At 36.3% G+C, this 14,308-nt stretch overlaps 1 protein-coding gene across 1 annotated transcript; it reads left to right on the forward strand.

The window, feature by feature from the left end:
• The first annotated feature begins 9,498 nt into the window (after positions 1-9,498).
• On the forward strand, positions 9,499-12,845 carry LOC104094080 (probable 2-oxoglutarate-dependent dioxygenase SLC1). The gene is made up of 4 exons (XM_009599940.4): positions 9,499-9,910; positions 10,547-10,794; positions 11,458-11,803; positions 12,303-12,845. Exons 1-4 carry the CDS (start codon positions 9,620-9,622, stop codon positions 12,552-12,554), a joined length of 1,137 nt encoding a protein of 378 aa, XP_009598235.1. The 5' UTR covers positions 9,499-9,619; the 3' UTR covers positions 12,555-12,845.
• Positions 12,846-14,308: the final 1,463 nt, after the last annotated feature.

Below are 14,308 nucleotides of genomic sequence, written 5' to 3' on the forward strand. Positions count from 1 at the left end.
GCAAAGGTTACCCGACCGTTCACGAGCACAAACCGCCAGAGGACTGTTAGGTATTCTTTTGCTCGATAGCATGGATTCCTAAGGGGAAACAAGATATGTTGCCGAGTGAAGGATTACCTAGAAATTCATTGGTGGAACCTTCGAAGATACAAGACTTCCAGTGTTTCAATTCGCATTCTTCGCATTCAAACACTGGGGGGAATGATATGAGGATACGACAACAATGACTGCCATGTCAACCGGGAACGAAAATTTGGAAACGAAATGCATCATCGGGCCAGGGGACTGCAAAGCTAGCCCCGTAGAAACAAGTTGTACAAGATAGCCATAAATAATGACAATTTCTTTTCTGCATAGCAAAAAGCTTATGTAATTTCTGAAAATAGAAGGAATAAAATGAAACCCTTTTGCTTTTATCTTATTTCTTGTCTGAGTGATGAGCTGATTTTGTCATTTGAAAGTTAAACAAGTACTTCAAATGCTAGTATCGTAATGAACATGAGACGTCCTCTTCAAGAGCACCGTAAACATAAGAGGACCCTCTCTTGTAAAAACCCTCACGTTAAAGGGTTGGTTCCAGAAGAATCAATGTCCGGAATCCAAAATGCCATCAGAAAAAAATACACCCAAAGCCGCATATGAAAAGGATGCAAAAAGAAAACTTGTACAAAAATTCATAAAATCCTCACATTAAAGGGTTGGTTCCGGAAGAATTAATGCCCGAAATCCAAAATGCCATTGGGAAAAAATATACCCGAAGCCGCATATGAAAAGGATGCAAAAAGCAAACTTGCACAAAATTTCATAAAAATCCTCACGTAAAAAGGATAATACTCGGAACCAAAATGGTTCGAAGAAAAGGCATCAGAGACTACACATAATAAAGTGCGAATTGAACAACATGCACGGAATTCTTGAGCAAATGCAAAATTTAAAAGCTTGCATGGATATTCAAACGAAAGTAAGACTCAAACGTTATTTGAACAAAAAGTATGTGTTTATTCACAAGAACGGGCAAAAACATTACAAGTACAAAATGAGAAAAGAAAGGAAAAGCTAAACTGCAGCGACTCCGGGACCAGGAGGAAGAGAAGTATCCGCATTGCCGAAAAGAGTAGGTGGTTCCGCCGATGGCTCAACGCTTTCCCCAGTTTGGTTTTCGGCCTCATCACCTTCCGATCCCTCTTCAATTTCCAAAAATTCGGAACCGGAATTAGAAGAATCTGGAGCATCAGACTGCACCGGGAGTCTATTTTTTGTAGCCAACTCAAGCTCTCGGGCCTTAGCAATTTCGGCATCAACATCAATGATATCAACTTTGGCCTCTTCCAAGGGTTTTCTCCTTATGCTATACATGGAATAAGTTTTTTCAACAATGAGGGAAGCCGCTCGATGCTTAAGTTCTTCTTTGAGTTGAGAGTAACCTCAGCAAAAAGGTTTTTCCGGGCGGATCTAGCAGATTGGAGGCTGTCGTTGATCTCGTGGACAGTTGAACTAAAGAGAATATTATGCTCCATAATTTTCATATACTTCTCTTCTAGCTAAGCATGTTTCACCTCCACGGTAGCAAGCTCTTCACTTTTGGAGTTCAAGGCTGCCTCCAAGTTAATCACTCTTTTAGCGGAGGCAGCCTCACGGTCGGCTGCAGCAATAACAACGTTTTGGACTTCTGCCCATTTGGCCTTGGCCTCATCAAATTTAACCCTCAACGGCCCAATTTATTGGCTAAGGGTTACCACTTCTTGCTCGCTTTGCTGCAGATGAGCCTCCAAAACAATGGCCTCAGTAGATTTGGTTTCCAATTCCGAGAGGCGGTTTGGTCCCATTCCGCCAAAAGCTGATCCCGTTCAAAAGTAATTTTATCCTTCTCACGAATCAACCTTTGAAGGCCCTCAGAAGCAAGAAACTTGGCCTACAAAACAAGAAGAAGTAGAACTTAGAATACATTCATACTGAAGTAGAAGAAGTAACGAAGGAAGGAAAAAACATACCACAGCGGCATTGTACATGGCATTGTTCAACAAATACTCTCCCGAGAGTGTCTGAATCTTTTCCCAGTCCTTCTATGAAGCCAAAGGCTTAAGATAATTAGCAAGCTCTACCGGCTGGGATAGCAAGTTACATCCGGTAGAGATCGAAAGAGTAACGTTCCTCCTCCTTTGTGGATATTCAGAAGGGGCAACATAATTTTGCCCCAAATGCCCATGAACTGGGGACTGTGGAAGAGGAACACCTTCTTCACGGTCAAGTGCGACTGATGGAGGTGACGTAGAAACTGCTGGTGGAAGAGTGGATGAAGATGGAAGCAATGTAGCATTTGCTGGTGCCGGTGAAGGCGGAGATGAAACTGATGGAGTTGAAGAATGAGAGGCAACTGCATCAAATGCAGTGCCGGTTGTTGAATGCTCGCCAACCAAAGATGGTAAGGACCCGGTACTCAGCCCCGCGACACCGATTACAGCAAATGGGGCTCGAAAACGGGAGTTGGCATATTCTTCTAAATTAGTTTCTCCCCAAAGTGCTGAGACGTCGCCTTCAATTGGTGCAATTATCTCAACAGGTCGAGTATCCTGTTGAGATGATGAGGATCGTCACCTTCTATGTAAAGAAGCTCCCTCATCACCAGCTTCTTCATTATCATTGATCATCGCAGTGTCTATGAACGGACCGTAAGGAGGACCAGTCATCATTGCCATCAGAGATGACTCGGGGGCAGCAATCTTTGCCCTTTTATTCTTTTCCCCAGCCGCGGAGGAACGTCTTCACTTTGTTTGTTTATCCTCTGGGCGGGGACTCTATAAGGAAATATTTGCACCCGAAATAGGCCCGGAGATACTTGTTCGAGTAAGTGCTTTTTGAAGCAGCCTCGCTGCATCAGCAAGATCAGCTAGAACGTCCTCCTCGGGGGCATCAACAGAGCCCGTAGGTAGACCTAATTCCATGAACAAAGTCAGAAGGGTTCAACCAAGTTCTTCATATACAAAAATTAAAGCAAGGTAAATTAGAGTTACCATGATTTTTCACCTTCCACCCGTATTTAAGGGTCAGTTCTTTCCACGAATGAGTTTCGGGCGTTGTGACGTCCAAAATCTTCTGAACCCATCGGTTCAAACCTTCCACCGTTGATGGGAGCCATCGAGTTGCTGAAACATGCGAAGGGTGAAGAGATGATACAACCATAGAAGAATATCTAGTAAGAGGAATATTATACAAATAACTTACGAGTGCGGTTCCAAGCAACCGAAAAGGATGAAGTCGTTGTCGGAATGATGTCGTTGGTGGCAACTACAACGAATCGTTCCATCCACACATGATAATTGTCATCATCCATGCTAGACAACAAAGCATAGTGGCCACGCTTGCAAAGGTTTATCATTCCCCCGCGGAAGATTTTGGAGGAATAAAGATTCATCATATGAGCTAAGGTTAGCTCCTCCCCAGTTTCTTGGCACAAGCGTCGGAGGCAGGCGATCGTCCTCCACACTGAAGGACTTACCTGTGCCAAACATACCTGGTAGCGAAGGCAAAACTCCGCAATCACGGAATCAAGCTCTCCGCTAAAAGAAAACGCACCCAAAGTAAAGGGATACGTGAAAAAATATGTAAAACCTTCCTTGGGAAGGGTCACTCGCTCTGATAGATCAGGAGCGATAATTTCCAACTCATTACAGTGGCAGTCTTTCTTCATAGCAGGAATACTGGAAGGACGAATGGAAGAAGGGTACCTACTAATAGCACGTGTACGAGGGTTAGCAGTAGAAAATTTCTCTTCAAAATCCTTCGAAGTACTAAGCCTTCTTGGGATGACGGAATCCAATGTTGGAGGAACAGAATCCTCGGTTTTGTTCTTAGTCTTTGTAGAACCACCACGTTTGGAGGAAGAAGACATTGGAAAAGAAGAAGGTACGAAGTTTGTGTTTGAAGAAAATTAGAAAAAGGATGGAAAACAAGGACGCAAATTAGAAGCTCGAACAATTGTGAAACGCAAAGGAAACTAAAGTTGTGTATAAGTAAAATTCTGGCGGCTAAATTCATGACCATGATTACCTCGATAATCGGTAAAAACTATGCTGAATCATGGGATGACACGTATTCGGGGTATTAAATACAGAGAGACATGTGTCTAATCAACTGTCAGAGACCTTCAGAGGGAATTATAGTAATTCCAGCCAAAAAGATATTTCTACCAACTTTTCGGTAATACAGTTATGTCACCGGAAAGCTGGGGGACTATCTGTATATGGTAAAATATGATATGACACATGGATGACTAAAAGGAGGGCATGTAGAATCCAAGATAGAATGGCTGAGGACCGAACGCAGCCGCAGTGCTTGTCACCGGAATGGATAACGTTCATAAAAGTGTATTAAATGCTCTGCGCCCGGTAGCATTTACTAAGGAATATTCTATAGCATTAAGAGCAACAGTATGTTACAAAGAATTTGGGATTTACGCTCAACATTATATCTTCATCAATGATCCTCATAATTGGCATTAAAGGAGGGCATGATCCTAGAACCTTTTTCCATAGGCATAACTAGAAATAGTGAGCTCGGTTACCATTGTAAATGACACAAATTTTTTGGCTAACTTACATTATATTCTATATAGCATTCTAATACAATTTTATTTTCTCGCTTTTGATCTCATTATTGTTGTGCCCGAAAACCCTGTTCCCGGACTCATCAACTCTGTCGTTCCATCTACATTCTAAGGCTAAGTATTTTATATTTTATCAGTTATTTCATTATCTTTTGGATCAAACTAATTTACTTATTTAGAAACTACGAACAAATTCAACTGTACCGTTTTACGAGTAAACATTATTGTTGTTGTTGTTGCTGTTTTAATTTGGTCCGTCGCAACAAATTCGCGACCTTCCTTTCAAGTTACTAAACTCATTTTGTGTCATGATTGTTTAAATAGTTTTTACACTATTGTTGGATAATCGTAAACTCTCAAAATATTGTAGGAAAAGGAAAGAATTTAGAAAAGAACTTATTGGTAATATTATTATCTCTTAGATAACATGATAATGCAATAAGAATTAACCCACTATACAAGAGGATAACTTATTTGGATAAGAATGAGACGATGCTTTTTCACCATGGTAAGTAATAGTATCATGGTAGTTCTCATTATTTTACAAGCGATAATAAGTGCCTTTAAATGATATTTAGGGCTTTTTCTTTTACTAGTAAAAGGCAAAGATCATCAGCTTTTGGTCATTTATCTCGTTACCTACGTTTATGCAAAAAAGACATACATTAATATTTAATTTTATTCAATTTATCATTTGATTATGATAAATTAATATGATTTGATACGTGTACCGTATTGAGTCAATTTAACCTCAATGCAGACAGAGGCAGAGCCAGAATTTAAAACTTATGGGTTCAGAATTCTAAATCTTTTAAGTTACTGGGTTTTAAATTAATAATTTATACATGTTCAATGAATTTCTTAAGACAAATACATGGTTTGAACGAAAGCTACTGATTTCGGTCAAACCCGTAAGTTATACTCTTGTTCCGCCCCCGAATGCAGATGATATAAAATATTGGCATATACAATTATGGTTGTCCAACGGGACGGGACGGGACGGACGACATTTAGCCAGGACGGTGGCGGGACAGGACGAAATGGGACGGAATAAACGGGACAAAACGGTAGGCCCATCCCTTCCCGCTAACAAACGGGACGGGACGGGACGAACGGTAGGCCCATCCCCTCCCGCTAACAAACGAGATGGGACGGGACGGGACGGGACGGGACGGGTTCGCGGGCCTTAAGTACTATTTTAAAAAAAATTATTTAAGCATTGAGTTTGACAACGGATATTCTTTTGGCAATGACTAAATTTTTAAAGTTTGCAACATCTAGTTTTTTGACTTATTCAATAAATTTAAAAATTAAACAAAAATTAGGAAACTAGCACAAACATCTTTTGGAACTTTTCTATATGGAAGGTTAGCACTAGCACATTGTTGAGCAAATTCACGAATTCTACTCGCTTTATTAGCCCGAAAAATATAGCCGCAAGCATGTTGTACTTTACTACAAGCATCAGAAAATAAATTAATACCATCTTTTACAACCAAGTTAAAAGTATGACATGCACATCTAACATGAAAAATTGCCGGATTAATTGGACAAAATTTAGTTCTTAAGCTAGTTGCTGCAGTTGTGTTAGCAGAAGCATTATCTAAGGTGATAGTTAAAACTTTATCAATGAGTCCATAAAAATCAAGTATTTGTAGAACAATAGTTGCAATATATGCTCCAGTGTGTTTTGAATCAATAAATTTATAACCAATAATACGTTTTTGCATGTTCAAGTGATGATCAACCCAATGACATGTAACAGTTAAATAATCACAACCATTAGGACTACGACCTATATCAGATGTGATAGATACTTTACAATCTAAGTAAAAAAAATACACAACGAATATACTGAAGATATTCAGTTTGAAATTTAAAAACATCATTTCTAACTGTAGTCTTAGGAAAACCTTGAAAAGAAGGATTATAAGTTTCTTGTATATAATGAACAAAAGCAGGGTGAGAAGGAAAAGTAAAAGGTAAGCCACATACATCTATCATTTTTGCTAAGTTCTCACGATCTCTATCTTTGTTATATGGGCGTAAAATCGTACCAGAAGCAGGGTCAAGCTGTTGTTGTAAAAAATTAGAACCCCCGCCAGATATACTAGGAGTGCTAGTACAAGTGCTAGGATCCGGTATTTGCCCGGCTTCTATTTTAGCTTGTATCCATAAAGCTTTGTGGTCCCTACCTAAATGCCTAGATAAACCTCCCGTCCCACCACTTTTGGTGTGCACAAATCGTTGCTTACATATTTCACATGTAGCACGTTGATTGATTTTATCATGCTTAAAAAATTTCCATACAAGTGATGTTTTGGGACGTTCACCCTTAGGCTTACCCCTTACAGGAGGTACAGGGGGTAAAGCTCCAGATCGAGATTGACTCTGAGTTGGAGCTTGTGTTGCAGGACTAGTGGGTGTTTCATCTAATTCTTCTTCCTCATTTTTTTCATCCTCATTTTCTTCGTCCTCAATAAAAATATCCTTGCCAAATTGTCTTTGTAAAGTTTCATGATCTAGTTGTTCTCCGAAATTAATATTATAACATGCGGGGGTTGGGAAAATGAAGTTTCATCAACATGAGTTATTTCATCTATATATTTTCTAATTATAGGAGAAGGGCTAGGATTAGGACTAGGATTAGGATTACTACTACTTTCACCTTTACTACTTTTTTACTAGTTTTTTTAAATACGCCAAATATATTTTTAGGTGCCATAATTTAAATACGAAATTAAATTTAAAAAGTTAACACAAAAATTAAAAACACAAATGAAATACGAAAATAGAACACGTAAAGTAAACACAAAAATTAAGCACTAAAATAATGCGCAAAAAATATATATTAAAATTAGGAGATGGAACGAGTGCACCGTGATTAAATATTGAAACTTGAAGAAATTACCCAAACTATTGCTCCAAATACTTGATAAATTAATTTGAAGCTTGAAAGTTACTCCAAATATTTGTCCAAATACTTGAAACTTATCACTTGATTGCGAGAAAATTGAGAGAATAATATAGATAGAATGAAAGGGATTTGAGAGAGAATAATTTATTTTTGTGGGAAGAAATGAAGAAGGATTGGAGTATTTATAGTAGAAAATAGGGCCAAAGTGTAATTTAATAAACTTAGGGATTATATTAAAAGTTTGGGGGTAGGGGGTATTTTGGTGGGAGTGGGGGCCAAATATGACCTTTTTGGCCGTTGGGAACGGCTATTTTTGCAATTATAGCCGTTGCCCAACGGCTATAATTATTAAAAAAGGGACGCGGGACGGGACGGGACAGGTGGGAAGGGACGGACGGAACGGGCAGGACGGGACATACGGGATGAGCGGGACGGGGCAAAACGAAACGGGACAAAATGGGACGGGATAAACGGGACGAAATGACCATCCCGTATCCCGTTTAACATGGGACCATCCCGTTTAAAATTAAGTGGGACGGGACGGGACTGGACGGGACGCCCATCCCGTTGGACAGCCATATATACAATGCAACATTTTTAGCAATCTTGTTACCAAAATAAATTAAGGAACGTCTTTTTGAAAACGTGCTAATAGTAATACAGTAAACTATTACTAGACGGACCGAGTCTTGTGTATTTTTCAAGGCTTTGAACCAATCATAGTAAAGGCCAGTCAGAAATGGCGTGACAATTCAAAATTAGGCTAAAAGAGTGATTCTACTTTATCTCAATGCCCTTAGACCATTGAAAGACAAAGAACTAATCAAGTTTCCAACAAATAGTACAAACAAGAATATCAAATTATTGTGATGACCCAAAATGCAGAAAGACCCCACTCCAATTGATGATGCCTATTACTAAAAGTCAGCCACTACAGAAAGAACCAATCCCCTCCATTCCCCACATCCCCAACATAAACCAACTCCTGGTTTTTGGTTGGCCAGGAAAGAGGGAGGGGTTGGGGTTTGTAGGTCTAGGAACGTCTACGAATATTATCTAATATTGTTGTATATCTAAAATAACTTCCCTATTTTCACAAGTTAGAATAAGGTCCGCGTGTATACTATCATCAAAATTATACTGCAAATATTGTTGTTGATTTCTGTTTAACAAGAATTCGCCCCCACCCCCTCGCACAGCTCATTCAGATTCGTGCAGCAGGTCCATTAGGAATTACTCCTTTTGTGTCAAATATCTAATGTAGTTCGAGTTTCGAAAGTCATATTAGTAACTAATTTTAACCGTGAATTTAGACATTAAATTTTTAAAGTTTTAAAAATAAAATTTACGTATTTGAAAACTACATAAAAAATATTATAAGTCACAGTAATTAATAGTTGAAGATATTTAAAAGGTATATGAAAAAATCGTGGTTAAAGAAAAACTCATTTGACTCTTAAAACCAAAATACATAACATAATTTGGAACAAAAAGAATAGTAATTTTTCAATTCTAGGGATCCGAGGCAGATGTAGTGTATTACCGACGAGTTCAATTGAACTAATATCTTTTGATGCGGAGTAAAAATGTATATGTAAAAATTTATTAAATTATAAAAATAGTAGATATTAACCTATAATTTTAAACTATAATGGGTTCAATACTAAAATCTTTTAAAAGTTAAACTCATAGGGTTTAAACCTACTATCAATCCCGAACCCTCCAATTAAAAGTGAAAGATCTATCTATCCCATCATAATATTTTTAAAAGATTTTATAGACTTGAATTTAGCAATGTTAGCAATTTTGTGGAGGGTGTCCATGCCATGAACCTATCACCTATGGGGTCCGTCAACGGTTTTGTTTTATCAAATCAAAAACCAGCACTTGGAATTCAAGAGCTGGTTTTGGAAACTAGCTACTATTTCTTTTCTTGATTTTTCCCCCTCCTCTCTATATAAGTAGAGCTTTTACTTTTCTTAATTCCCACCACCTCCTTTATATTTCCCTCTCACTTTCTTTTCAAGTTCATAACATATATATATAGATTGATACAAACTCAGCTATATATATATTTCTCTTTTCAACTTTTGAGTAAAATGTCTCCTGCATTGGCAAAACCATTTGAAAGATTGAAGAATGAAGCTGAAGATTATCATAAAGGAGTGAAGTATTTGCATGAAAATGGCATTAAAAGAGTTCCAAAGAAATACATCCTCCCTATTTCAGAACGTCCAAATTATTATGCTATAAATGGAAAGCCACAATTAGCTAGTAAAGAACTCAATCTTAAGCTGCCAATCATAGATTTTGCTCAACTCCGTGGCCCTAATCGAGCTCAAGTTCTTAATTCACTATCCTATGCTTGTGAAAACTATGGATTTTTCCAGGTAAACTAAGGTTCCTGCGAAAGGAATTTTGTGCTCCCTGTGACACACTTTCCTCTTTTATTTGTCCCAAAAAAAATAACATTTTTCTATATTTAGAAATATATAATTTTAACTATTTTATTTTACTTTTAGTGACATGATATTATAGTCAGAGAAATGTCTGTCATGTTTTGGACAATAAAATTTTCGAAACAAAAAAAGAGAATTAATCTATACTCAATGTCATTTAATAGCATCACAGAAGGAGGGAGTATATCGTTTTAGGATGTATCGAACGTATACAATTTTTACAGTACAATAGTTGGCTATTCCTACCTTAGTTGTACCTGATGTCTTTTTCTTTCTTTTTTTTTTTTTTGAGGGAGGGGAGCTAGCACGTAGAATGTGAGGTCGGCCGAGTTCAATAGCTTTCAACCAAATCCTGTATTGTCTTAATAAATCTAAAATATATGTACAAATTATGAAATTAGAACTATTAACTTAAATATACCATAATTCTGAATTCATAAATTTTAAATCATGACTTCACATGTGGAGTTGTAGGGAGGATAACACAATTCTTGAATTGATGATAGTTAATAGTTAGATTGTTAAAATATAGCATTTTGAAGATGTTATTTTTATGTTTTCATCCAGTTGGTAAACCATGGAATTCCAGATGAGGTTATAAGAAGCATGGTTGATGTTGGGGGAAGGTTTTTTAATCTTCCATTAACAGAAAGAGAGAAGTACATGACAACAGACATGACTACACCAGTTAGATATGGAACAAGTTTTAATCAAACTAAAGATGGTGTTTTTTGTTGGAGAGACTTTCTCAAGTTGGTTTGTGATCCTCTTCCTGATGTTCTTCCTCATTGGCCTTCTTCTCCCTCCGATTTTCGGTAAGAAGCTACATTTTCACATTAAAATATACTGATAGTATAAAAAGTTTTTTACATTATCAGTATATTCAACTTAAACTTCTCTTTTTGATAACACTTACACTTTCCTGTTTATTTTTCCATTGAATTCATATTATATACATAGTCAATATTAGAAATTTTTACAACATCAGGTGGGCGAAGCTACTTGTCTTAAAAGGCGGTCAATTTGACCATTGTTCGTCATAAAATTACATTGCATATATAGGTTAACATATTATATTTTAGAGGTATACAATGTATATTGAACATCCTTTGTTGAAAATTTTTTTTAAAATTTTTTTAAGTTTGAACACCCAGAAAATTGCATCACTTCCTTTACATATAGTAATTGGTAAACCTTCTTATTTTAATTGAGATTACAAATCCGATATTTTGAGGAGGTTACCTGATCTGATAGGATAAAAGAAAAAATTATACTAACTATGTATATAAGTTAAAAATCTTTTACATTATGGTTTCTTCATGCATGGTTATAAGCAAAGGGCTACAATCCCTAAACTTAACAACAAAACATGTACGGGATCATTTGTTCATGATGTAGATTATTAATGTGAATAGTAAGGGTCATAATCATTATTATTAAACATTGTTACAAATTCATTTACTTTTGTATTTAAACAGGGAACAAGCAATTGGATACGCGAAAGAGACCAAATTCTTGTTTTTAAAGTTAGTGGAAGCCATCCTAGAAAGCCTAGGTATAACAACAAAAGACAAGACACAAGATGATGTTGAAGAAATGTTAAAAGAATTTGAAGATGGAAGCCAGCTAATGGCAGTCAATTTCTATCCTCCTTGTCCTAATCCTGATTTGACATTAGGAATGCCACCCCATTCTGATTATGGATTCCTTACCCTTCTTCTTCAAGATGAAGTTGAAGGTTTGCAAGTACAGTGCAATGGAAAATGGGTCACTGTTCAACCTATCCCTGGAGCTTTTGTGGTCAATGTTGGTGATCACCTCGAGGTACGAGAGTTTAACTTTTATATATTGACAATTATAAATTATGATTTCAGCTAATAAATAATCGGATTCATGACTTAAATTTTATAAGTTCAATCTTTAAGTTCTCACTAGTCGAATTTAGACGTTTGAAAGTATGGGCTCAAGATTTAATGATATATTTTTTAAATTTGTATGTTTTCCTACATATAATTTGGTGGTTCCTGTGGTTTTAGTTGAGTCGATTATTTATATGCCCCATTTGTCACTGACTAGTAGCCGTCCATAAAAATTGAAATTACGAAAGTTACTAGCTTGAAAAGGTTACAATATACTGATAATATAAAAAATAAATTGTGTCGTTAATGTGTGTTATACATACAATCACATATATGTTAAATTTAAATATTTATAATGTCACAAACACTAAAGTATTAACTTAAACACAAACTCTTTTGCTTTTTATTGTCACGTTCGAAGTTAATAATTTGACGTGATTTTTTCTTGGTGTGTTTTGTGACAGATATTTAGCAATGGGAGGTACAAGAGTGTGCTACATAGAGTTCTTGTGAACTCCTTGATGTCAAGAATTTCAGTGGCTTCTTTACATAGTCTTCCATTTAATAGTGTAGTCAGACCATGGCCTAAACTAATTAGTGAAACAAATCCAAGACGTTACAAAGATACGAATTTTGCGGCATTTCTTGAGTACATAAAATCTTGTGATTCCACCAACAAAAGTTTCCTTGAGACCAGGAAGTTAACTTTGAGCTAAATGAGAGAATTAAACTCCAGAAAATTTTGGAGAAGTTTTGTGTATTTTGACTTTTTCATTAGTATTATTTTAATTTTTTTGATTGGTTGGATCAATTATTTAGAAATTATTGGTTTGGTATATAGTTTACATCACTTGACGACATATTTGTATTGAGCTTATAAATGTATATATAAATACAACAGCTCTAGCTTCTTCCAATCATTTACGAGGAATCTACCCTCTTCTTTCCTCTTGTAATTTGTAATCTTGTTTTGAATAATGAAAGATTGCTTATTTATTTCTTTCAAATTCTTTATTTCAATTTGAAGTTTATTAATGAAAGGAAAAAACGATGGGTACTTATTCGTAATCTTGACACTGAAACCACGGTAACATCAAAATAGCACCTGGAAGTACAAAACATAAAACTAAAAAAAGGTTCGAGTGCCGGGAGAAGATGTTGGAAAAAAGATTGAACAATTGAATTCAAAGAGAATTTGAACCTAACTCAACCTCGAAATCTAATTCATGGGACGAAGATTGTCTAAAATATACATTGAGATAACGAACTCATTCAGGCAACTAATGTGCACCATGCACACTAGGCAGGGGCTAGATTCAATTGGACGCAATAACTTTCAACGCGAAGTAAAAATATATATATAAAAATTTATTAAAATTGCAAAAGTAATATATATGAACCCATAACTTTAAAAATATAATGGGTTTAATGCTAAAAACCGTAAAAATTGAACTCATAAAATTTAAATTCTGGATGCGCCTCTTACACTAGTGTTAACATATGAAGCATGAACTATAGAACATGCCAACATGGTAGGCGTAAAGTGAGAATAAGGATATGTTGGGATATATTACTATGATAAGAAAACGATATTTGATGTGTTTAATTTGGTATACGAAGGAATTTCTAATTTTATAATGTTTGGTTGGTCTAAATATTTTAAAAAATATTTTTCTTATACTTATTTTATTCCTATTGGAGGAAAATGACTTCCCTACAAAAATAATAAAAAATATTTTTCAAAACTCTATTCTTTCAGCTTCTCCACCCCAACCCCTACGCTCAACCCCCAATTCACACCCTTACCACCCTAATCTAGGACCCCGACCTCACCCCAACCATCCCGACCCACACCCCCATTCCACCATCTAACTATCTCCTCCCTAGCAAGCCTTCCCTACCCCAACCAACCTCAGCCCTCGGAGCACCACCCACTCCTCTCCCGGCCCCCATCCCTTGCCCCGATCCCACCCCTATCTTCCTGCCCCTCCTCTAGCCTTTAACATTTCGTCTTCTATAGTATTTGCCTAGAGTGTATATGTTTCATAAAATAATATTTGCTAACTAACCAAACATCAGAAAATAAGAAAATCACTTATTTTTTTAAGAAAATATTTTTTAGCAAAATAGTTTTTGGGAAAAATATTTTTTTTATACCAAACACACCCCTAATTTAACGTTAAAATGTAACATGCGAGGTGGGGATAACCCAAGACCATATAATAAGGTAATAACTCGCTCTTTCAAACAATGTGAAACATTCTAACATCAACCTAAAACGAACTAAATATGGTAGTATTAGCATTAGTATTATTAATAATAATAATATTATTGTTATTTTTGTTGTTGTTTAGTTTCTCATGGCCAAAAGAAGCCTCGAGAGAAACAAGGAAAAAAAACAAGAAGAAATACTCCACCATTTAGCATATCCCATAGAATTATGAAATGACTTGCACTAGTTTTGGGTCCC

This window comes from Nicotiana tomentosiformis, chromosome 7 (genome assembly GCF_000390325.3).
Source record: "Nicotiana tomentosiformis chromosome 7, ASM39032v3, whole genome shotgun sequence".
In the NCBI taxonomy this organism is placed as follows: Eukaryota; Viridiplantae; Streptophyta; class Magnoliopsida; order Solanales; family Solanaceae; genus Nicotiana; species Nicotiana tomentosiformis.

Coding starts and splice junctions, on each gene's coding strand:
- LOC104094080 (XM_009599940.4), top strand. CDS start 9,620: ATGTCTCCTGCATTGGCAAAACCATTTGAAAGATTGAAGAATGAAGCT. Junction 9,911..10,546: donor AAAACTATGGATTTTTCCAG/GTAAACTAAGGT, acceptor GTTTTCATCCAG/TTGGTAAACCATGGAATTCC. Junction 11,804..12,302: donor ATGTTGGTGATCACCTCGAG/GTACGAGAGTTT, acceptor GTTTTGTGACAG/ATATTTAGCAATGGGAGGTA.